At 41.1% G+C, this 25152-nt stretch overlaps 1 protein-coding gene across 1 annotated transcript in view; it reads left to right on the top strand.

Moving 5' to 3' along the window:
• Positions 1–3016: 3016 nt before the first annotated feature.
• The window catches only part of stim2b (stromal interaction molecule 2b), a 40758-nt gene continuing 18622 nt past the window's right edge, over positions 3017–25152 (top strand). The window contains exons 1-2 of the mRNA XM_053343415.1: positions 3017–3186; positions 20902–21032. Coding sequence (XP_053199390.1) covers positions 3048–3186; positions 20902–21032 — 270 coding nt within the window. The 5' untranslated portion in view covers positions 3017–3047. The remainder of the gene's footprint in view (positions 3187–20901; positions 21033–25152) is intronic.

The raw sequence follows: 25152 nt of genomic DNA, 5'->3' as shown, positions 1-25152 counted from the left end.
TGTGTGTGTGTTTTATAATTCTACTGAACATCTGTACCAATTCTTATCCAACAACAGATACTCTCTGAAATTCAAGTTTAACCATCGTGCCAGCAGTGTGTTTGGGCGTTCACATATAAGCCTCTAGCACCAGGAAGCAAATACACATGTAACACATTTACATGGGATGGCATTCCGAGCCAGCCGTTTGGGAAATCCTGGTTTCAGAGAAAGCCGTGGGTGAGCTTGACTAGCTTCCTGGATTTCCTTTTTTTTTTTTTTTTGGTGACGCTATTGGGAAGTTTAAGTCTGTTTACACTCTAGAGAAATCAAACTTAAAGTACCCCACCACTCAAAAATGTTTTTGGTCTTGTTCCTTCAGTTAGATGTGTGAGCTTCATGATGCAGTTTGACAGCTACTGATGATAGCTAGTGGTGACGTCACAACTTGTTTTGGAGCCAATCGGGGCCAGTAAATGATTTACATTATACAAATGTGAAGTCTTGTGTCCACCAGGTTAACCTTTGATGTAAAACATATTTGCATATTCATAGATTCTGGATTCTGGAGGGAGAACAAGATACTATTTTAGGAATTAATTTAAAAAAAATCCCCCCTCCCTTCCCTTTTTGTGGAAAAACATGGAAGGATTTGTTTGTCTTAAAACATGTCTGGAGGGACAATAGCTGTTGTTTCAGGTAGCTCAATAAGAAAAAAAAAAGGATAGATATTTTACTTCACACACAAAAAAAAAGGAGAAAATAATAACATTAGTACTTATAGTTGTATTATTAAAGAGGGACAGAATTAACTGGTAGTCTCAGTGGTGACTTTAGACCCTTTTTATAGGAGAATTATTGTATTTTTCCCCCAAAAAATAATGTAATACAAATGTAATTATTTTGCGAGCCTGTCTGTTAGAGATGGGACAAACACTTATGCTACAGGTTCAGGTGGTTTTATTTTAATTAATTAATAAAACCATTAAATTAAAATTAATTATTTTTATTTTTAATTTAAATATATATGTATATTTCCCTCAGGGTTCATTAACTATCTTAGTGTCCTCTCTGTAGAAATATGTCATTGTTTATTCTGGACCATTATTATCATGCATTATAGTAGACCACTCTACCATGTATTAATATTTATTGTTGTAATTTACGTTATCCAGTGAAATGTGTAATTTAGCAGGGGGTTTGAACACTTGCAGGGCATTGTATGTCAAATTCTCCTTAGGAGCTGAGACCCCCTACAGGTCTGATCCTAGAATCGCCCCTGGGTAGTCCTATACACCAACATTGCTCTAAGATAAATACAAGAACCTATGCATAAAAACACCGGTAATGTCCTTTAACGCATCATTTCCCGCGCTGAGCATCTTTAAAACGATGCCAACACTGCTGTGTCGAGCAGCCAATCAGACGCTGCCATGTTGGGACCCTCCCGCCAATCAGAGCGCGCCGCCGACAGGCAAACTTGGCCGTCCTGGAGCGTGGTCGTGGAGAGAGGGAACAATGAGGAGGGTCAATACATGGCTAGATGGGCGGTTTTTGAATATATACCTGCTAAAGCCTCTTATAAAAGCCTATAAAGAAATAAACTACAACAGCGAGGCGCCAGCGTGGTGTGTGTCCGGTAACCGGGTAACCACTGCGTGAAAGCCGGTGTGGCAAGGAAAGGATGCACCCTCCCTCCTTCCTTCCTTCAAAACAAAACAAACCCCTCCCGGTGTTAAAAACAAGTGTCCTCCTGTGCTACACGCGGCACTTACCGGAGCCAAATAACCCACCCTTTCCCTCCTCCTCCTCCTCCCCCCCACCTCTCTCTCTCTCTCTCTCTCTCTCTCTCTCTCTCTCTCTCTCTCTCTCTCTCTCCTCCTACTGATGTCAAACCATTTTTGCATACTGACTTCCGCCCCGCTCGGCTCTTCCTTCCCCTTTAGTCTGCATCAGCCGGCGAACAGCTGATATGACAGCAAGCAGGACGGACACACTACCTACTATCACACGGAGCTAAGGGGGGAAAAAAAGACAGTAAAACTTCATTTAAAAAAAAAAAAAAAGTGAAGACGGATGTCGGCTCATATAGGTCGGAGACGGATTAGAGGGAAAACGGAGGAAGACGTGAATGTGTTGTTTCCTTTTTTTCTTTTTTGATGCAACGGGATTTGCTACTTTCGTATGAAGAGGCGGACCTAGGAGACACTGCGAGGTTCAATATGCTGAAGCTGTCCCCGGTGTTTGTATACTGTACGTGGAAGTACAGAGACTATTATCTTCCCTCTCACGGGCCCTACGTGAGGATTTAATACAGGACTTCATAATATTTGTGGCTCACGGATAGAAACAGAAGACTTCCTATCATTTATTTGTTTTCATTTATTTTTTTTTGAAGGGGTGGCAGCAATTCAGCAAAGGGATTCCTCCTATCTTCCTAATAGGCTGCATGTGCTTCTCTCCTCATCCGCTTATAGCTATTCTTTAATTGTATTCAATTAGACATCTAAATGGCAATGGGGGGGCTTTTGCGGCTGTCACCCCATTCTTAAACAGCCACTAAACCCCCCATTTAGAGGCTATACTTTGGTTTTATTGAGAGAGGAGGAAGAAGAGGAGGAGGAGGAGGAGGAGGAGGAGGGAGGGGGGTCTTCTTCCAAAGTAGTTTGACTTACCGATGACCCACAATGACTTTTGCAGGTATTTTCCACGTTCATGTCCGGTTTTGTGACAGCAGTGACTGCTTGTTTTTTTTCGTGGTAGCCGGTTCCTCAAAATAGTCGACTGCGGGATTTTTCTCTTTTTTTTTTTTTTTTTTTAAGTTGGTGCATTTTTCCAGGTGTCCCTTTTTGTGCTCGTGACACGTCATATTTATTTAATTTTTATTTTTTATTGTATTATCCAGACTCATAGTAGCTATCTTTTTTTCCCTTCTACTTGTCCTATTTCCTCACTGGATTGCCTCTCTGTGCTTTAACCAAAAAAAAAAAAGATAGCCTACCCTCCCATCACCCACTCTCCCCGGTCCCACGGATACGAATTTACTAGATTTTGGCCTCATTTCCATCATGAATTACATCCACAAGGCAGTGAATGCATTGCTACGTGGACTCGTCATCTATGCGGTACTGGGCTTGGAGAGCACTTACTCGAATGATCTACCACACGGCCACACGTCTGATGCTGCTGCAAACGTAGCCGTCACAGGTAAGCACCACAGCCCGGTTCATGTCGGATACAGTCTCTTAACTGTCTCCTAAATTTATTGATGTATGTACATAAACCTGTGAGCCTCCTCTACCCCCCCCTAACCATCCTCCTCCTCCTCCTCCTCCTCATTCCCCCGTGGCTTTCTGAGGGAAAACCGGGGAAAGCCCTGCGCAGGGGTGGGAGGGTGGTGGTGGTGGTGGAGGGGTTAGCTCAGTGGAAAGTGATGCATTTTTGTCGGCAGTCACCTTATATTTCCCCTCCCCCCCATCCCCCCCACCCCCCCCCCCCTTAGCCATTCTCCTCCTTTCTATACATTGCTGAGGAATGCATGACATGACAGGAATGCAAGATGCATCCTCCCTGAGGGTAAGAGTATTTACTGTAATGGCACTGTACATGTGTCATTGAGGAGGATGATGATGATATGTGAGTTTGGGGAGGAAGAAGAGGAGGCGGGGGGGGGGGGGGGGGGGGGGGTAAACCTGCCTAAAAACATACATGCATACATTCATAATACATAGGTAGTGTCAAAAATATGCAAGCTATACAAGATGATGTAGGTGCCTCGTAATGACAAAGGGTGTCCTTATTGCTATTCTGTTTACAGTGGAGGGTTCTTTGAATCATGCTGATCAGCCCACACACCACCACCCCCCCCCCCCTCCCTCTGCCCCCCTCTCCTCTCTCTCCTTCTGTCTCTCTCTCTCTCTGATATTGTAAGGTTGACATAACCTAATGAGAGAAGGATCTCCATCTATTTGCATCTGTTTCTAACTAGGCCATATATTGATTGGCTATAGATTTAACAGGCTTTTTGTACAGAACAGGTGTTTTCAATGACAACGTTTAAGGCCCCTGCACACATAAAGAAACATTTGGATTCCCCTTTAACCATTTTTTACAAGGACTCTACAGATAAACACTGTTACATAAGAAGAAGAAGTGATGCAACAGATGTAATGGATAAATCTTGCAGTCCTCATCTTGGCTTTTAAACAAATAGATATACAAGCTTCAGGGTAAAAACATAAAAACCGATATATGTGCTATAGTGATGGCTTATGGATTGACATTTATATGAGTGTGCACTTGTGTGACCAGTACAGTAGATTCATTCAACATACAGCTTTAACCCAACTCACTGAATCTCCTGGTATCTGATGTTGATGTTGATCACAACCTACCGTTCCGCTCTGTTAATGAAGGATAGTGTTGATTTTTAGATGTACTTTACCTCCTTTTAATCTTTGGGTCCTGCTTTTGCTGTGGGGAGTCACTTTTGCTTTCACTCCACTCAGAAAATCCCTCATAGAGTGTGACCATAGAATAACAAGGTCAAACTATCACTCAAGGTATCTGTAATAATTCAAGAGGACAGATGTGTTAATCTATACTGACAGGCCTGAATAGATTTGTTTATGACTGTGTATGAAATCTTAAGTCTGCTCTCTTAAACAGCACCTCAAACACAAGCTAGGATTTCAAATTAATTCACTTAAGGCGTCCATTATCAATATTTCTGTATCAATAATGGATTACAAATGGCCAAGACCCATAGTTGAGCACACCAGCAGAGACATAACTTAAATCTACAGTAGAGTTGAACCAGATTGGTTTATTCATGTTCATAGAGTCATGCATCGGTCACCGCTAACTGCAATCAGCTACTCGAAGAGGAGTTTTAGTCATCATTAATGTTGTAGTAATGAGTAGAGCATTGTCATCTGGTTTAGCTGTTTCTCTTAGCTCAGGAGTTTAATGACGTCTTTTTACTCATTGCTTTGGTTTTACAGGCCGCAACTGTCAATTCACTCTTATGAAAAAGCTCCAAAGCTCCAAAACGCCGTCCGCTACCTGTCCAGCATCAAATAGGAGACAGAGTTAACCAACTAGCTAATAAACACAGCATTTAGCAGCTAACTCCTAGCAGCATCCTACAGTGTGTGAATATTGGTCTTATATTAATGAGTTGGACAAAGATATGAGTCTGTGTCTGTTGGATGTGTGACTAGGCAACTGCATGCTGAAAGGTTTGCCATATCAACTTTATATGGTGGATAATAAGTTCATGTTTTGTATGAGGTTGTTTTCACTGCCACAAGTGTCCATAATACAGGTCACCTCAGGTTTAAAGGTAAGCGCTCAGGCCTCTGTAAAGGTCATTCCAATAGGATTCACTCCCTGGAAATACAGTACAACCATCTATTGCATGACTGAAAGTATACTAAATGTGTCTGAAAGCTCTATTAGCTTTATAATTGAGATAGAAGAGAGATGAGAGGAAACAATGAGGAATGACATACAACAAAGGTCCGCTGCTGGATTCGAACCATGACATTGCGATTACGTGGCATGCATCTTAACTTAACTAGCGGAGCTGCCATTACACCAAACTGCTATTTTTAAGCACATTAAGGGAAACTTCAAGCAGCTCAAACCAAATCCTACTTTCTTTTTTAAAAAGTGATTGTCTTCAGTGCGGTTTCAAGTAAAATCTCATGAAAGTGAATTTAAAATGTGTTTATTTGTTGCCTCTTTTACACTCTGGGCTGTTTGCACTAATACTAAATGAGCTCTTTGTTTTACAGCCACCAGGCACTGCAACTGAAGACAACCCACCCCCTACCCCAAACACACACACACACACAGAACTTTTAAAATGGAGGCCTATAGACTCATTTATATATTTATGTTCATCCGACACATCCGCACCTGCCTGTCTGTTAGGGCCGCTGGAGAAAGTAATAAACGTAGACAGCTGTTAAACATTCACGACTGTCTGTTTACAAGTGTTAAGCAGCTCCTGGAAATAAAACCGAGGATACACGCTATATTGATTAATAAGGCAAAAGCACACTTGGCCTTTTCCATAACAGCAGCTCAGGCAATGTAAAACAGGCCCAGGAACAACGTCAGCCCTCTCTCTCTCTCTCTCTCTCTCTCTCTCTCTCTGTCTGTGTCTCTCTTGCCGTGAACAATGAAGTGCAGTGGATGCAGAGATAGTGGTGACTTAATACAGTGTCAGTAAACATGACCGCAGCGTTACCCATTTCCCAGCCGGCTCCCTGGAAAGGTCAGCTGCTTTTTGCTGGTCTTGGCATCAGGAGAGAAAAAAACACAAGACTCTTGTGTGGGTTCGTGTAGGTCCTGTATACACAGTGTTTTCTCACATAAAGGGCTATTGCAGTGAATCTTGGAGTACTCTTTAACTTTGAGAAAGGGTTTCAAGGATATTACTCATTATACACACCCTCTATGGGATGTTTGCACATTCAGGAATTATTTAAACTGAGTGAAGCTTGTCTTTGTGAATGACAGGATTATTTACATATGTACACATGCATGCTCCAGTTTGTGCCTGTAATTGTCATGGCCACAATTTCTTGCCCTGGTAATTCAGGATAGAGACCAGGTTGTTGTTGGTGGAAAAGTTAGGGTTCAAAGCTGCCATTTATCATGCTGTGAAGGGTTAGGGGGTGAGAGCGGGGGTGCTGGGTTTAGCATTTGGTGGGTCAGCTAGCTACCCCTTTGATTTAGGATGTTCAAAAGGCCAGACAGGCATTTGAGATGTGAAAGAAGGGAACAGAGATGGAGGATGATTACTTAAGTGCTCAATTTGTTGTATAAGGGCGCATGTCACCTTTGGCATGACGTGGCTAATGTCAGAAGGGCTTACTAGGTCTGAAAAGTCCTTAAATTTCAACAGTTTCATCCAATAGTTAATAGTTGGCAGTCACATCAGCAACAAAATTAAAGCCAGTGGCTTTGTTGTGAACTGATTAGCATATCTTTTGTCTTCCAGGAACTTCTGTTATCTGAAAGAAAAGACAAAGATGAATCAGGTGCTAAAGTAGTAAATGATGTTTTAATATAACCAGAAGCATATTTTGACTTGCAGGTCATAGTGTAGAGTTATTTTTGTGTTGGTGTTAGACTCTTTTTACAGTCAGTCTGAGTTGAAGTAATATAACATCTTTCATGGTTTAATGTGAATCTGGTTGAAATTATCTTTTTTAAAAACAAATATGGGCCAAATATGGAGTAGATGTAAATAGGAATCATAAATCATTTCTACACCTTGTGCAAGCAATTGGGCATAGTATTTCTTTACAATCAGCCCCACAAAATCAAAAAGGGAATGAGGCATTTATAACGTAAATTGGTCGTGTGGCAATGTGAACGTGGTCTTCTCCTGTTTTAATGGTGCAGTGTATTTTAGCTTGTTTGGCGTTTCAACAAACAAAGCCCTTCCCTCTGGATGCAAGGAACACCCAGTTCTCAAATAATATGCCTGCTGCATGATAGTTGTCTCAGATACAGAGCCCCCATTTAGCATAAGCTTTACATAACCTACTTATGCAGAAACTTGCTGCTGTAGGTTCAATTACACAAATAGATCTGTCTGTATGCTTCTTTTTCCCTACATGACCTACAACTTTCACTTAAAGCTGTCTAAGTTTGGGGCGAATTCTCTGAATATTTCCTTATGAAGCTAAATCAGAGGTGACATTCTCTATCTCATAACTGCATTAATAAAGGGATTTGTTTTGAAATGAGCAAAGACATTTGCCTATCTTGCAAGTGCTTGCTTAAATACTGCGGGGAGCACAGGAATTTGCATTTTGTGATACTTCCGCCGCTGCTGGCCTCTGTTTGATCAAACCAACACACACACACTCACTCACACACATACATGCTTGAGGAAAGCCAGACATTCTTAGTGTTGGAGCCCTCGAGCTCCGTTTTGGGTCAGCTCTATGGGCTAATAGTGACAGAGTGTCAGTGTGTACGTGGAGCGAGTCATAATGTCCTGGTTCTGTGGAAGGCAACTCAACAGGCAAAGCCATTTCCTTTCTTTGACTAGAACAGACTGTTCTGAAGGGTCCCTCAAGAGCCAAAGAAAAAAAAAAAGAGTCATGACTTGTTGCCTCAGAAGTCAAACATGACCAGAATCATACAAGCAACCCTTTTTCAACGATTTTATTGCTTAAAGCTGCATTACTTCATATTTGTATGTTAAGAAAGTGTCAAATAGTCCGATGTGAAAGAGATCACTTGTAAGGACAAAGCCACAGAGAATGATCACCCGACTCTCAGCTGAACGATGCTAAAGGACACCATTGTTTTAACGTCTTCCAGCTCATTGGTTTGATTTTGTGGCCCATAACTTCAATGTTTTGGTTCACTGCTCTCATCATCCCATTTCCAGCTGAAGCAGGCAGCTGTTTTCAGTGTGAGAACCAAACAGCAGAAGCTAAAAGGCTGATCATTCTTTCAGCTCACGGTGAAGACCAAAACTGAGCAAAAAGGAGAGTGAATATTGGACGATACTGTTATTAGATGGCCAAAAACACAACTCCAGATGAATGCTAATGTTACTACATCTATATCTGCTAGACATGGTGAAATGTTTGCTATCAATTTTATTAGGCGATACTATGTTTTCAGCTTGTTTCTACTGCCCCCAAATGACCAAAAAACATTATCGCACCCAAGTGGCCCAAACAATTAATTCTGGTTTAATGCAAAATCCATTGTCAAAAGAGTGCATGTACAGTTGTAGATCATACATAACCTCAAACTGGCATTGCGTCGTCGCACTGACGCCGCTCAGTTGGCCAGTTGGCTTTCCCAAAAGTGGACAGCTGCCACCCATCTCAATTAGGGGGCTTTAGGGTTGTGATCCAGTCTAATGAGGCCCGTCACTAAGTCTACAACCCCCCCACCCCAACCTCGGTGTATTTATAAAGCCGCTAGTTAAGTTTTCCATGTGTATTTTCCATCATGCTCGATCTTGTGGTTGCGGCTGACCCAGTACTGACACCGACATGAAGGGTTCAGAGTGTTCCTTATTACTGAGATCTGTCGCTGCCGCACCAGGACAGTCTGACTTTCAGCATGGCTCACCAGGGACATAATGGAACTTTATTTGATGGTTTTAGTCTACTGTGCCCCATGAGTCACCAACTATGCCAGACAACAGACATTGAGTTCGAAGTCACTAACAAGCACTTAGACAATCGATGACCTGATTCACGTTCATGTTGGTATTGTTACATTGCTAATCCCTGAGCTATTGTTCTTTAAGCATTGTTAACGTCTAAATATTTATTGAGATATGTCTTACCACATAGAAATGTCCTAATTTGAATGCTCCATTCATTGTCATTCGTACCATTCTTTCCTCAAACACTATATCACTGTCAAATAACTTAAAGGTCAAACCCAATATCTCCTTGCTTTACATTCTCGAATCTGTAATCACTCTCCAGTGTGTTCTACATAATTCATTCATAAGCAGAATACACTGGCAGCCAGTAATCTGATTCACTCATGCAGAAAACACCTCAGTAAGAGATGTAGGTCACCGCTGTACAGCAAGTGGCCCACAGTAGCAGGACTGACTGCCCTCACCCAGGCCCAAGTGGCCTATTGTTGTTAGCTCCGCCACACTTTAAGGTGTTGATCCACTTGTTGGCAATGTATGACTCTTGGCTGGATGAGCCCTTCATGCTGGATACACACAAGCTTACATACTTCATGCAGATAGGAAGAACAAAATACATATATAGCATACACAGATGTGTGTATGCAAACACATTAGTTTGCATCAGCTTCTCACTCTTCTCTTTTTACCTGTTATGATTGATTTTTAATTAATAAATAAAATCCAAAATGTATTTGTCATTTTCAACTTCTCAAATGTGAGATTTTGCTACTTTGTATCATTAAAGGTTTAAAGGTGCTGTGTGAGTTTTCTTATAAACAAACAAAAACATCTCTTACATTTAGTCCTGAGGTATAACAAATGTGCTGAATGCATTTCCTCCAATATCACATTACATTATTCACTATTACATTAACATTCGTAAAGCCATTTTTGTGTTTAATATTCTAAATGATGTATTGATTGTATCCATGCTTTCTTGTTAGCAGTCATCTTCACTGCCTTTGTGGAAAAAATATAACGTGTCTTTGTGCAGTTCCACCGCTAAGTCAATAAGCAGAGTCACATACACTTACACTTTATAGCCTAAATTGGATTAATTGTAATTGCCAAATCCATAGAAATAAATGTACAATTTCTGCTCTCAGCTTTACATGTTTCCAGAATAAAAGGTGACAAGGTTCATAGCTTTGTCCTGTTATGAGAGTGGGATCTTGCGGTGCTAATACTAGTCACCTTAACACAGGAAGAAGCCAATGCCGTGCCCTTCACAGAAACCTAAAATTGTCACAATGGCTTTACATGTAATTTCCTGGCTTATTACACATATTTAGAGAAGTGTTAGTTTCCCAGGGTACAAAGATTGAATCCAGAAAGGTGAACAGATTTCACATTTTAGCAACAAAGCAAAGCAAAGCAAAGAGATATTGTGTCTCCATTCAAAATCAGGATCTATGCTTTTGTGTTTGATTTTATTTCCGCTGTATTTAAATCGTACAGCAGAAACCGAGTTACATACCGAACCGTGAACTTTGTGTACCGTTACACTCCTAGACATGAGCTGCGGTCCCCTCTAATTTCAGGGACTTTCCCTTGGAAGATGTGGTGGCCTGGGCAAGAGGGGAAAAGAACGGTGTGGATTTCCTTGGCATGCTGTACCTACTCAAGTCTGTCTCCGCTGAAATCATTGGTCCGACCTGTGCTCATAGCAAACTGAGTAGAGACCGAGCATGGCAGATGTGGACACAAATGTAAACAGTGACAAAAGCTGGAAAAAGCAGCATAAAGATGTATGAATATATTATTTTCTCTTATGTCAGTCCAGCCTTGTTAATTACAACTGTGGTTGATTTGAACTTGAAGAAACATGAGATCTAGTCTTTAAGCAAGCTTCTGAACAGTTTTTCACCATTCCTCGGATGGGGCATTAAGGCTGTGGAGAGTTGACTGCTAATCCATCTTCGTGGCGCTAACAGTAGCATGTCCGGACCAACAGGTGGATTCTCAGGAGCCACTTAACCTTCCCCTTGATCTGCTCCAAAATGGACCCAGTTTGTATTACACATCAGACGACCTGATAACAACACAATGACTTTCATTTGCTTTCTTCTCCTTCCCCTCCAAGCAGCAAGCGGGTCAAAGGTCTGACAAAGGTTTAGGCTCTCTGTCCACACATGATTTGTCTCCACTCTGTTTCACATCAGAGATCGCAGCTTATGTTTAGTTGTGAGGAGCAGAAAGCTGTTAACCTTTGGCGACACCTTGATTGCCAGAAATAAATGTATCATGACGCTGTTGATTTTGTCTTTTCATTGCTACTGTTTATCTTTTGCATGGAGAGACTCAGCTGTTTTCTTGTGTTCAGCTCTGATAGGCATCTTTATTTTAATATCACTCCATTTATTTACTTTGCTATTGTCTGAATTGTGGCTCGTATTCTTGGCATGGCTTCTCTACAGGCATCCATATTTAGGAACAGCATCTAAAAAAACCCTGTAGAAACCTGTCAAGCAGGAAGGAAAAAGACATACACAGGAAACTGGCAGAGAGTCAAACCTGTTGTCTGGTGTCACTTACATCCTCAGAAGGAGACATTCCCATGCCTGTGCATTGAAGGAAGTGTCCACAACCATTTAATTAATCTCTTAGTGCCACTTAATCAAACTAAAAACATGTCCTTTGTGCATTCCCCATTGAGCACAGCAGTAAAAGTTTGAACAGGCAGTTCACAATGTTCCTTCCTTCACAGAAGTGTTGTTTTAAATCTTTCTCTTTCCAAGGCTTGTGACAGTCTCGATTTTTACTCTTTGCACACATGTTGAATGATATAACAGCAATGTGAGATCCAACAGGATGTAAACATTAACAATAGTAAATCTTCTGATGAGAAAGAGCAGTGTGCAGGAGGTTTTTTTGCTCTTGAACTGCTCTGTTCACCTGCTATTCTCGGAGGTGCAAATATTTTCCTTCCAAGGTTGTCATGCCACTAATGAGAGCCGCCTTCTTTTGAGATAAATGACTTGTAATATTATCCTTCTCATTGAAAGACAGATCTAATAGCTTAGATATGCATCAAGTGGCCAAATGCAACACATCTGGTTCAAGGGATTCTGCTTTTTTGTTAGTATTTTCTTGTTATTTTATTTGTTTAACTAATTTGGGACAAAGTCAGAGAACATTGGGTACCAGTGGGAAAGTCTTAACCCTCATCTTTCCTTTCCTGAGGCCATGTCACAGATGAAGAACACTAAATCCCAGTTGGGGTTACCCAAGATGTATGTTCTAAGCACTTGTGTGCATGACTTTATTTTTACTTGTAATCAGTGGTCAAAAGGTTCACTCGCTGTCCATCCAGAACTGGATCCCATTACCACACGGTCCATGCATGTTGAGTTGCTGTCATGCTATTCATTGTTGGCTTTTAGCATGTGATCGTTCTGGCTTTATCTCATCCTTATTTCAGGCTCGTGCTCTCTCCGTCTCGCTTACTGGAGACACACCTTCCTTTAACCTTACACCCAGAAGTACATGTTGGAGGCCAAGCGAGCGAATCAAAACCAGTGCTCAGCCTCATTTTTTTGTCTTTTCATTCCTTCCTCCTGCTTCTCTTCCTTAAGGCCTGCTGCATACACCACCACCACCACCACACATCTCGTGTTCGGGGCTGTTATTAAAACATTCCATGGACGCCCGGGCGCAAGGAGCGTCTCCTTTTCTGGAAGTTTTTAGATCAGACTTGGTGGGCCTGCACACGTTTTGCTCTAGTTGTCTTCCCCCCTCCCTTTATCTGTGCTTAAAGAAAAAAGAAAGCTGTGGCCTAAGCAGAGGATTACTGGTGCCTGTTAAGGGGGTTTAGGGGGGGTAAGGTATATCCCTGTTTCAGTGCAAATGACTGGGTTCAACAGGTCAAAGACTTTTGAATCAGTGATTGGGGAGTTCATAAGTTTCTTTTCGTAACTGCAGTTGTCTGAGCTGATCCACCTCCACCTTTTATTGTTTGCATAATATATTATTACCATTGCTTCTTACGTTACAAAATCAAGCAGAGATAATCCACTTTCTGGGTGGATCAGGTTTGGTTGAGACATGCTGCCTGTAACCTGGTGTAACTTGGTCTGGTTTTGCAAGGCTTTTACTGGGTAGGTGTAGGCAGCTCTTACAACAAAACAATGACGTGCATTAGTGTGAGCGGTTTAAAAAAAAAAAAAAAGTTGACACTCTAGTGTGGTAAATGGGGTAATTATGCATTTGTGTGTGGCGCTGTGCTTTTGTGTTTCTTTATTGATGATTTTTGCTGTGAGACGTTCTCCTGCCATGCCCCGGGGCATCCTGGGGAGTAAAAAAGCTCACCTGTCAACACAGCAGGAGCTCAAAGACAACAAAAAAACCCCCAATGGCTGACAAACACATTATGCTTTCTTTCTGCAAGGGCTTCGAGACAGACAATCTGCTCATTTGATCTCAGGATAGAGACATCTGCAATCATCTGTCAGAGTCTTTCCCTTCTGCTTGTCAACCTTTTTTCTCCCCCCCTGTGTCACTCTCTTGAATCAGAAGTGAAGTGAAAGAGTTTGAAATTCACACCCGTGTCCATTTTAACAGCTTGTGCAAACTGAGACTAGCATACAAGCACTTTCTGTATCATGTTTCTTCCTCTTCAACTACCTGGTGGCATTTGTAGGCAACTAATGACATTTGTGTCTTATTAATGGCTGCTGATGAGCTGAAATGGTAGCCTCTCCAGTAGCTTTATTTACTTGCCTTTAATACAGACCCGTCAGCTTGATTTATGCCACTGCTCTGCCATGTGAGGTGGGTACTTGTTAGGGGGAATAAGACTGGTACACATAAACATAACCACCACCCCACACAATTTGGAGCATCTGATCGGTGCATTGAATGCAGCCAACATGAACATGTTTTTCTTAGTTTTAGTCACATGACACACAGACATATGACTTTTAAATGATCACAGGACAGGATCAGACATGTGAGGTAGCCCCCGGAGAGAAGCTTTTCAGTGACTCATAGCTGCTTGGGGGTGTCAGTGAAAAGGAGGAGTTTATGAGAATATACTTAACATCTCACTTATCCATATGGCGTACATCGTAAATGTTAGAAAGCTGGTAAGGATTTGGCAGGGTGCCAGCGGATCTAATGAACTGCTGACACGGCTGTCACAGTGTGTGTGTGTTAATCTACTGCATGTAGAAAGGTGTGCCTTGTCCTGAGGGAAGGCCGGAGAGCCGAGCGACATGTAAGCAGGTGGTCGACTGACCTTGTCGCTGGTGTTACATCAAGGAAACCGGGTCATGTAGTGGAAATTGGAACAGGAAAAAAAAAAAAGGAGTTCAAGGTTGAGGTTGGCGGGAAGGATGTTTACAGTCGGTGCTTGTTAACAAAAACACATGACACTATTTTCGGGCTCGTGCACAAAACTAGGCGTGACTATGAAGAGCTTAATCCAGGCGATAAGACTGTAGAAAGGAATGTGTTCACTAGAGTCAATGCCATATTTTATAAGGCAGCCTAATTCATGTTTTTAAAAAGTATTTCGCATACTGTGGGTAAAATACACAGTGTTCCTCTACATATTCATTTAAATGGGGATATATGTGTGTGCAATAATTGTTATTTTGAGCTAATTTTTACTGTACATGATTTTAACATTTCACTTTATCCTGTTTTGTCACTATAAGGTCCCACAGGTAGATGGGGGACATGTTTTACTCTCTTCATTATATTACTAATCTGGTGAGACAGTTTTCATTATTTATTGATCTGTTTATTATTAACCAATTCATTGTTTGGTCTATAAAATGTCAGTTTCAAGAGTCCAAAGTGACATCCTTCAGTGTCTTGTTTCGTCCTGAAAAACAGCCCAAAGATAATCAGTTTATGATCGTAGAACACCATAGAAACCAGAAAATATTCACATCTTTGAAGCTGGCACATGAGAATTGGTTAGGGCTTAGTTTTCGGTTGATCATCTGATTGGTTAATCGACCAATTATTTGTTTGCTTTTTGCACATTTTAGTGTGCAGAGAGATTTCATACACTTAAAAAAACATAATTTTGTGTCATCTATCATTACTGTTACTGTTCGCTTGATAAATCCACACAGTTTTTTGGCAATTTATCACGCACAGCAGTATCTGATGGTGCTTTTTGCTCTTTTCCTGCAATCATTGTCATCTATATTTAATGGATTTACAAACTAAATCCATTTTCACTAAACACGACCGGATACTATTCAACACTGGCCGAGAGAATCTGAGATGTACTCACTCATCTGTTTTAGCATGTGGTGTGTTCGCTCATTGATCTGAATACTCATTACTTCATCCTGGCCTGTGTGACGGGTCTGCTGTTACCTGGAAAACTGCATCCCAGACACCTCAGAGTGAATATGTACTGCATGTGTCGGTAAGGTGTGTGTCTTTGGTGTCTGTGCTGTGTCTGCACTTGAGACAGAGAGGGAGACACAATGTGTGTGTGTGCAAGAGAGATCGTGTGAGAGCAGGAAATAGCAGAGGACACTGAGAAATCTCGAGCAGTTTGTGAGTAATAAGAGGCCTCTCAGCTCCCCAGAGTCGCATGTCAGACTCATCATATCCCTCCATCTTAATTCCACATCGCCTCTTCCCACACCCTCCCGCTCCTAGATACTGTTACACTTAATCTAGCTTCTCATCCAAGATCAGGTTTTAAGTGAAATGGGGGGAAGGGAGGACGTGCCTGCACATCGTCTCAGGTGGGGAAGTCAGACTGAATACTATCAGGAGTTGGCATGATGCCACTGTGCCATAAACACACGGGGTCACCACCTCTAAGAAAATACAGCTCTTTCTTTGGGACCTAAGAGCTACAGGGCTTTGTGTATCAAGACTGCAATTAATTACTGCTGTCCTGTTGAAGAAAATGGAAAAAAAGATGGTTATTTGTTCAATATTTTGTACTAAAGTGATGCTCATATCATTTTCTGGTGATATTCTATATATTTCAATAGATCCTCATGTGTGTGGGTACAGTGGTTTTCAGTCCCAGCCTCAGTTGTTCCCACTAAAGATCTAAATCTTTAAAAAGCAGTCGCAGCTCTATACTTTTATTTTTAATACAGGCTTAGTCATATTCTACAACACTTGGGCAATGCAGTGTCCATCAAATGGTACTCAAGCAGACATAAATATTGCATTTGTTGGGAACTATTTTCAGCAGCGAGGATTCACGTCAGCAGGATGGTGTGGGATTGACTCCAAATAAAGCAGGGTGCCATAGTTTTTAATAGTTTTTGGACTATGATGATAAGATATATCATAGTTTGGCTACAAAGACAGCACTTGTCTTGTTCTTCTCATGAGATTTCTTGACAATAAAACTAAAAATAGAATATTAATAAGACATATCCTTTTAATTTATTGCATATTTCTTTTTGATTTGACTGAAAGGATAATTATTCCATGCATTAGTGTAGAATAGATTTCTGTCATTCTGCTGATCTGAGGAGAATAAGAGCATAAGTGTAGAAACATTAATTTCACTCCCACTTTCATATTAGCACATCAAACCATTATGCAAACCTGTATGAGGGAAAAAAAAAAGTTTGTCTGACAAGTGACATGTGATGTGAATATTTCAACAAAGCACACACCCAGAATGCAGCGGGGTCAGGAAGCTATGTCTGTTGTATAGATTCAGTTGTACAAACACCACGATGGCCGTATATCTCAAGGGATCAGGTTCAAGGAAGTCCCCAAAAAAAGTTGCTGTACCACACTTGAAACACCATACTTCCCTGTCTGCTTCTCCTGTCACCTACTTACCAACTTTTTGTGAAACCAAAGACAGAAACGTCTTAATAACATGCACATATTGTACAAAAAAAGAAAAGAAAAGCGTATTTTGAAGCGTCGGGATTCACTTTAAAGGAAGTAGCTGACAGTTAAATGCTTTTGTTATCAGATTCCTTTGAACCAAACCAGCTGCCCTTTGTGACAGCTCGCAGGCATTTTCACGAGTTATTGCAAAGTGAATTACTGTACAACTGCTAGTGTTTGCCTGCTGTGTGTGTGTGTGTACTTAACATTTGCATGCGTGTGTGTGTGTTTGTGTGTGTGTGTATTTGAGCAAGGGAGACCTCTGCCATTGTTGAGCTCTTACATCCTGTCAACTGGGAGTCTGACGGGTTAAAAATAACCCAGTGCTTTCCAATTTTATCATCTTTTGGGACTGCTTCTCTCAACTGTTTTGATTTGGCGCACGTCCCTCCGGAACGCTCGGGGTCGCCGGCAGCCACTTCCTGTCACATGGTGCCTCATTGTAGTGTTCGCAAATGTGTCCCTAGGCATACTTAAAAAATTAGGACACCTGGTTAGGAAAGGCTTGTGCTGTCATATTTGTGAATCGCACAGCAGGCGGCCGAGCCTAAAGACTGTCACCATGAATGACAAGAACTTTTTTTGATTTTTTTTTTATGAGAATTGTCTTTTCCTCTCTGAGCTTCAGAAGAGAAGTCAGCACACACGTAGAACAGAATTAGGGCACTAGTACAGAAAGAAGTGACAGTAAAAAAAAAAGATCGACATCACAGGACGTCGTTAAAAGCAGGACGCTGTTATCAAATCTGACGTGTCTGCAAAAGTGTAAAACAAAGGAATGAAAGTTTAATTATGACTCACAATAGGATATGCAGCCATCTCTCTCTCTGTGTGTGTGTGTGTTTGTATGAAAAACCCAAGTAAAGTATTTGAGTTGTATGCCTGTTTAAATAACCAAACAGCCAAATAGATATGCATGCTATGCAAACAATTTGCTATGTAAACTGCCCTGGCGAGCTAAGCAAATGCATTATATAACTTGTTCTTGAGCATCAGATGCTTTTTTGACAGGCCGACACTGCTGAAATAATCGGCTCATCTGTCACAGCGTCACTGTGGGTATAATATTTCCTGTTGATAGATAAACATTTTCATCTAATGTCTTTATCTTTAAAGAGGAGTAGCTGACAATTGAAGTGCTGACAGAGTGTTTTTAGCTCGGTTTTGTGGTTGGGTTGCTGTTTGTTGTACTTGTACACAACAGCAGGCTAGAAGCTAAACAGGCTCAATCTTGACAGTTGTACAGTGTGTTGTCATATTTGGGACTTAAATATTTTGTTCAGCACTACCACAGGTGGAGACATTAAAGCCACTGTGGTCACTCAGGCGCTACTGTATCCATTTCCACACAAACGAGTCATCACTGGGTTATCCAACCTCCAGCACTGTATGCTTCCCATTTGCCATTCAATAGTCGTGAGGCTCAGTCAACTCGCAGCCCCCCTTTGCCAAAGCCGGTTCCTTCATTTGGCACAGATATCCTCCCCAGTGTCCTCTCATCCAAACTTAGCCCAGGCACACATCCAATCAAATGTCTCCTTTAGCTTCTTCTCAGGACTGCCAAGTGGCAAGTCTTGTTTTAGTAAATGGATCCGACATCAAAAAGTCTCACTGTATGCTCATGGGCACACGTTTTCTGTTTTATGTCAATCCAATATAGTCGTGACTGTTTTTGTACCTTTTCAGACATTTAAATAGAGTAATGAATGTATTTTGTGATATGCTTTTCAAATAAAAACTGAAATACCTAAAAGTGCTTAAAGGAATAGTCAGATATTTTGGGAAATATAAACTTGTTCACTTCCTTCAGAGTATTTGTTTGTTAAATATGAAGCTAAAACCAGCAGCTGATTAGCTTAGCTGAGCATAAAGGCTAGAGACTCCACAACTTTTCTACACTTTGGTTTCTGCAGCAATTAAACAAACAAGATAAACATGTTAATTAGTGAACTTTAGAGGCACTTATAGGTAGATTTTTGTTACCTTTGGAAAGAGCCAGGCTAGCTGTTTCCCTCTGTTTCCAGTTGTTATGCTCAGCTAAGCTAGCTAACCACCTGCTAAGTGGTGGGAATCTTCTCATCTAGCTAAATGTAAAACTACTGCTCTAAAGACATGACAATCTTTTTTTTCTTCTTTTTTTCATTTGAACAAGCTACAAAAATAGTTTGAAATTGTATTTTGTGCACCAAGAGTAAGAAGGGACGTGAAGAATTGTAGTTTTCAGTTGGATATTTCCTCATTTTGATAGCTTCTCTGATATTGAAACACCTCTTACTGCTAGCTTCCACTGAACGCCTGATACATGTGTGGCTGTGCGTTGGTGTCTAGCTGTTGTTTGGGTGTCTCCCTCAGCTGCTGTGCAGCTTTGTGTTTGGTCTGAAACTGTTGCCACACAGGGAGCATCATTATTTGTTAGGCCTTGGCATGAATTGGACAGTTGGATAGTCACCAATATATTTCATTCTATCCATGTGTATGTAGTTTATTGAGCGATGTGTGTAAGATGAAACCGCTTAAAATGTCTGTTTGTATATGAGCTGTTGTTTCTCTGGGTGGTCATATCTATGTGTGCGTGTGCGTGCGTGTGTGTGTGTGTGTGTGTGTGTGAGTTATGTGGCTCCGCTGAGACAGTTTGGCACCTGGCCAGCTCAAACTGTCCATTGCTTGGAAGCTGGAAGTAATGGGCTCGTTTCCCCCCAGTGGGACGGGAGAGGGACTGAATAAAAACAAGCCAGGGGAGGGGGGGCACAGTGCCTGGGGATGCTACAGGAATGACAACAGCACACGACAGAGTCTGGCAGAAGTGGAAGTATGCTGAAGAGGCATACAGTTTAGCAGATTGTGACAAAAACCACAAAAGCCACGACTGGAGTCTCTCAAGTCAGAGGCATCAAAAATGTATTTTAAATTGAATTACATTTTGTGAGGATTGACCTCAAATGACTGAGAGACTTAGTAATGTGGCCTGAAATGTATATCTTGGTGTATTTTGATTTTGGAAGATTAGCTGACATGTACAAACAATATTTCTAGTGCTTTTCTAATTAGGTGATGTTTTTAGATGCGTCCCCCCCCCCCCCCAAGGATAGAAACGTAATCCAGGCATATATTTGACAAAAGTGATCTTGTTAACTTGCTTAAATTGCAGGGTAGGAGAAGTATGCCTGCTACGAGCAGTGTTTCAAAAGTACAGAGTCACAACTTCTCCTTATTCAAGATCATAAGAGGAAATGAATGTGCATTTTAATAAATGCCCGGAGGTAGGGGTTGTCTTCTCCCTGAAGGCGGGTGGAGCCAGGTAAATGCAAACTGCCTGCCAGGAGTGCACACAGGAGTGTCCTCTTAGCCAAATAAACAGTGCTTGAAAGACACAGTCATCTTAATATTTGTTGCCTGACTTTATATACCAAAGATGTCCTCAGCAGCTCACCCTTAAAGGAAAGAAAAAGATTGATAAAATATATTTATTCTAGAAACCTTTGTAAACACAAGTGGACTATTGTTAAGATAGATGCTGTGTCATGTTGTTTTGCTCTGTGTGACTATTTTGTTTGGATTGTAAACTTCGTTGTTGGGCACGTGTTATTTCGGTGTGTTGTTTTCAATGAATTACAGCAGCAGTTCCCTGGAAGTCAGGGGATCTTGAATCAACAACTGTGTCCTCCAGCAAAGCTCATTTTAAGTAGAAACAACCGTTGAAATGTACTAAATCCATGTGTATATCCTGCTCTTGTTGAAAGTGTCATTATAACAGGGACTTATGCTAATTATTAATCTGTTTGACACATAATAGCTGGATAGGAGTTCCTTGTGCAAACTTCCTCCAACCGTAGTTTAACCTCGGCCTGACCCTGCATCTCTAACATGTGTTGTTTGTCCCCTTGCAGACCCGTGTCTCATCGTGATACCACCATGCATAGGTGATGCCGACCGCTTCAGCCTGGAGGCCCTGCGCCACATCCACAAGCAGCTGGATGATGACAATGACGGGGGAATAGAAGTCAACGAGAGTGTGGAGGTGAGCTTTGTCAATAGATGAACATTTATGAGTTCAGGAGTTCAGGTGTCAAGTCACCTTTAGGTGTTGCTGGAGGACACATGAGAAGGTGTCAAAGTTGTAAACAACACTTAAGGTCAAACCTATGACCTTGAGGTTGAGTGGTGGTGTCTAACCTGAGGGTCAGGACGTTGATCCTTTTTCTTTAAAATTTGAAATCATTTCAACAATTTTGCCATCCTCATTTCTTTTAGGGCCTAGTTGATAGTGGCGCTGATGCCAATATCGATATTGGGCAGTAAAAACATTCTGATATCAATGTATCATTAATCAGTATCATCTTTTAGACATGAACATATTTTTGGCAGTGGTCCCTGAAATGTGGTTATCACACACTTGTGACACAGATATGTAATAGATGATAATGTAAAGTAATGTAATGCCCATTTAACAATACACTTTATTGTATAAAAAGGGCAGAAGTACACATAAAAAATATTGGCACATATCAAACGACAAACAATATGGGTTGATCTGTGCTAGACACATTTTGGCTGATAATATCGTTATACCAGTCGGGCTCTAATTACTTTGTGATATTACTTGATCAGAGGTCATTCAGTCATTTTCACTGTGTGCACATATTCCCATTTCCACAGAATATATTCTCTGAAATATGTGTATATTTGAGACTATATTATGTAATATTTGCAAGAAAGACCAGTAAGACTGGGTAATCCTATAATTACGACATTTAAGCTATGTTTAGCTGTTTTTCGATTGATTATTTGTCTTCTCGTAAATGTTTGACCACTAAAACGGGCTTTCCTGAGTCACAGCCTCAGCAAACATCCATTATTTTTAGCTCATTCGGCTATCTAAACCCAAAAAAGCTAGTAAATGTTTTAAGTGTTGACAGAAGACTACTTGCACTGTCACTTGTGAACACCGCTTTGAGGTAAATATTTAGTTTACAATGCTAACAGTGACTAACAGCCTATGGCAGTGTGTCAGGCTTGCTAGCTGCCCTTAAAGTCAAATCATTTTCATATTTAGGTGTTAGTCATCAGTGGAGGCGGCCAAAATGGTGTCAGCATTCCTAACACAGTGTCACATCATCAAAAACACACACACACACATACACACACACAGATCCTTGTAGGCATTTTTGCTAGTTTTAGCTTATCACACACACTCTTCTCAATGTGTCAGTATTAAAATATAATAGACAAATATAATTGTAAGACTTTTTTTTGAGGTCTGGTCCCTTTTAGTTCAATTAAAAGCCTTTACAGACACATAAAGTCGCTGTTAAATCTTTGCTAGTGATCAAATAACTTTAGACGAAGTTGGATGTGTGTGTGTATGTGTGTCTGTGTGTGTGCGTGGGTGGGGCGAGGTTGGCGGGGACAGATTTCTGTGAGCGACTAGAAGGGTAGGACTGACATCTGAGAGCACTCTGACCTGCCATGCCCTGTGTCTCTCTTGGTAGTCAACGACTCTTAAGAAACCACTGAGGACCTTGGTCAAGACCCCAGGGCTTGCTGGTGGTAGAACTGGACCCCTGCCTACATTTAGAGGATGTGATCAGTGATGCCTGTGCGTTCTGTATTAAAGCCCCCCTGCCCTGTTTTCCCCCTTTGTCTTTATAAGGGCAATGAGTCATGGCTGTTTCTTTCCAGCAGAAAGCCCGAGTTGTTTTTGGCTGCTGCTCATTACTGAGGATTCCCAAGCTTCTCCTCTGGCCTCCGGTTGCTGGCGGAGCAGGGTTTCATAACGTGATGGATGCCCCTTTCATCAAATTAGTGGCTGTCTATCAGTTGGTTTTATGGATGTTGTCGCAGGACGAAGTGGATTTTCATTGTCAGGTTAACTGTGATATGACGTAAAAAGACCTGAAATGTCACTGCAAAGATGATATTTCACTCACACACTCTTGCAGCCATTGAAAAAACTTAACGCTAAATTAAACAGCTGATTTAATCACATTCAGGATCTTTATTCATCTTTTGAATCAATTTTCTCCCATGACGTTATATTTAAGGCTTTAGGGCTTAAAAGAATGTCAACACTTGACTTTAAATAACTACTGGCTAACATAGTTGTGGCCCATTGGCTTTTCCTGAATTACCTGAATCCTAAAGTCATTATCTTTTAAGTCACAGCTAATTATAGTTAAGCTAATATTACAGGTTAAAATGCATCATATCAACTGTTGCTAGTCAGATGATCTGCTCTTAAGCTTTCAGTGTTTTCTTCTGCATTTCATACTGTAAAAACTGACCATTAAAAGGGGTTCAGTAGAAGGGAAGATGCAATTTCTATGTTCCTGTTGTTAGATGAGACATTGACACTTTTCTCAGTTGTGTTTATTTACTTAGTTTTTCTGGGGGAGTCTGGCAGGGTTGGTAGTTTGACTCCAGGTTGAATTTTTTGGGTTTAAAAATGAAACTGACCAGATATGGACACTGTTTGCTGTCAGTATTGGTACAATGTCAGTCTCTTCCTGGCAATGACAAGTAAAATGTCTGAGCTATGTTAACAGTATGCCAGCCTACGTCTGTCTTGATATGACAGGGTCTATCTCCTCACCCGCTCACCCCTTTTTCCCCCCTTTGCTGAAACCTTATACCCGTACAAATAAAAGCTCTCTTCTTCTCACCCCCCAGCAACTACTTCAAAAATTTGAGAGGACGACTAAAGCGATGGTCATATTTGTAATCTTATACATTAGCCGTGGGCAGGATATCCAGTTTTTCATGTCATGCATGTCGGACATTCTTTTGCTGGCGGTGCAGATGACACGAGGACTTGTCACACAGGCAGCGAAGATATACGACAGTGTAGTTGACCAGCATGTTGACTGGCTTCAGTGTAATGTAAATGTAAGAAAATCTGTCAATAGAGGCCAATATGATGGGGAAAGAAGAAGTCAGAGGTGTTCTTTTACACAGAACACACAGAAAATCTTAGTTCATGCTTTCTCTGTGGGTATATTCAAGGAAGAAGGATCGACTATCTGCATACCAGTGTGGTTGGAACCTGTCCATTTGTGGCATTGCAGGAAAAAGTGAAAAGCTGCTCTTCACAAATGAAAAAAAATGTTTCAGAGTGTGTGTATGACACTTGAAAGCATCCTCAGCTCAGTCATTTTGAAGTCATTCATGAACAGACTTTGGCATGTTTTGCTTTGACGACTCCCTCAGTCAGGATCTCAACAGGAAGATCTGACAAAGAAGATTTCCTTTGTTGTGTTGATGCTTATTTTTACATCAGGAGTTTTCTTTTCGCATCATAATGTCTCCATTAAAACTGAAAATTGTGTTTCACAGCTATAAATCTAATATCTTATCAGCTACCTGTGAGTTACTTGGCAGCTCTGTAATGTCAGACGTGTTTTACCCTGAACATTTCTCTGTAACTTAACACCAATCAGTGTTGCTAAGCTACAGGGAAATGAACCCTTTGCGAACATATTAAAACAAACCCATGTTTCACAGTTTATATCACCACGCACAGATGAAAAGTACACACACAGATAAGTTGCAGGTTGCTGAGTCATTGATATGACAGATGCAACTGCCTACGATTGCCGGCTGGTCCATGATTCTGCTTATACAGATCCGTGCTTATCTGAAGAGAATGAATGGATATATCCGGCCGGCAGCCAGCTTGGGTGGCTGCTACTGTCTGTTGCTGCTGTTTTGGTCACAACAGGAGAGGTATCCATGGGTACAGAGTGTAGTGAAAAATAGTGAAACCATTTTATCACATTTACATGTATACGGATACATTTTGAATAGAGATTCCTTCTGCTTTTTGAACTGTAGTTTTACATCTTATTGATTTCCTCTCCTCAGGTCTACTTTGCACACTTGGCTCCAGCAGTGTGGGCCATTTGACACAGTCACACACACCACAAAAAAAGTCTCCATTAACGTGTGTGCTTAAACATATTGACACTTACTGTGAAGTGGTGAGGCGGGGTAAGCAAACAAGGAAGTGGTAAGGCCAACAAGTATCTTGCTTCTCTTTTACAACCAGTCACATCACAGTCGATCAGTGTGTTGAACAAAAGGGTTATATTTGGTGCTGCATTACTGTGCACTGCCAAGATTATATGACATTTGAAGTTGAAGTG

Source organism: Scomber japonicus, chromosome 22 (assembly GCF_027409825.1).
Source record: "Scomber japonicus isolate fScoJap1 chromosome 22, fScoJap1.pri, whole genome shotgun sequence".
Lineage (NCBI taxonomy): Eukaryota > Metazoa > Chordata > Actinopteri > Scombriformes > Scombridae > Scomber > Scomber japonicus.
The sequence above is the reverse complement of the archived record's forward strand: the minus strand, read 5'-3'. Positions and strand labels throughout refer to the sequence as shown.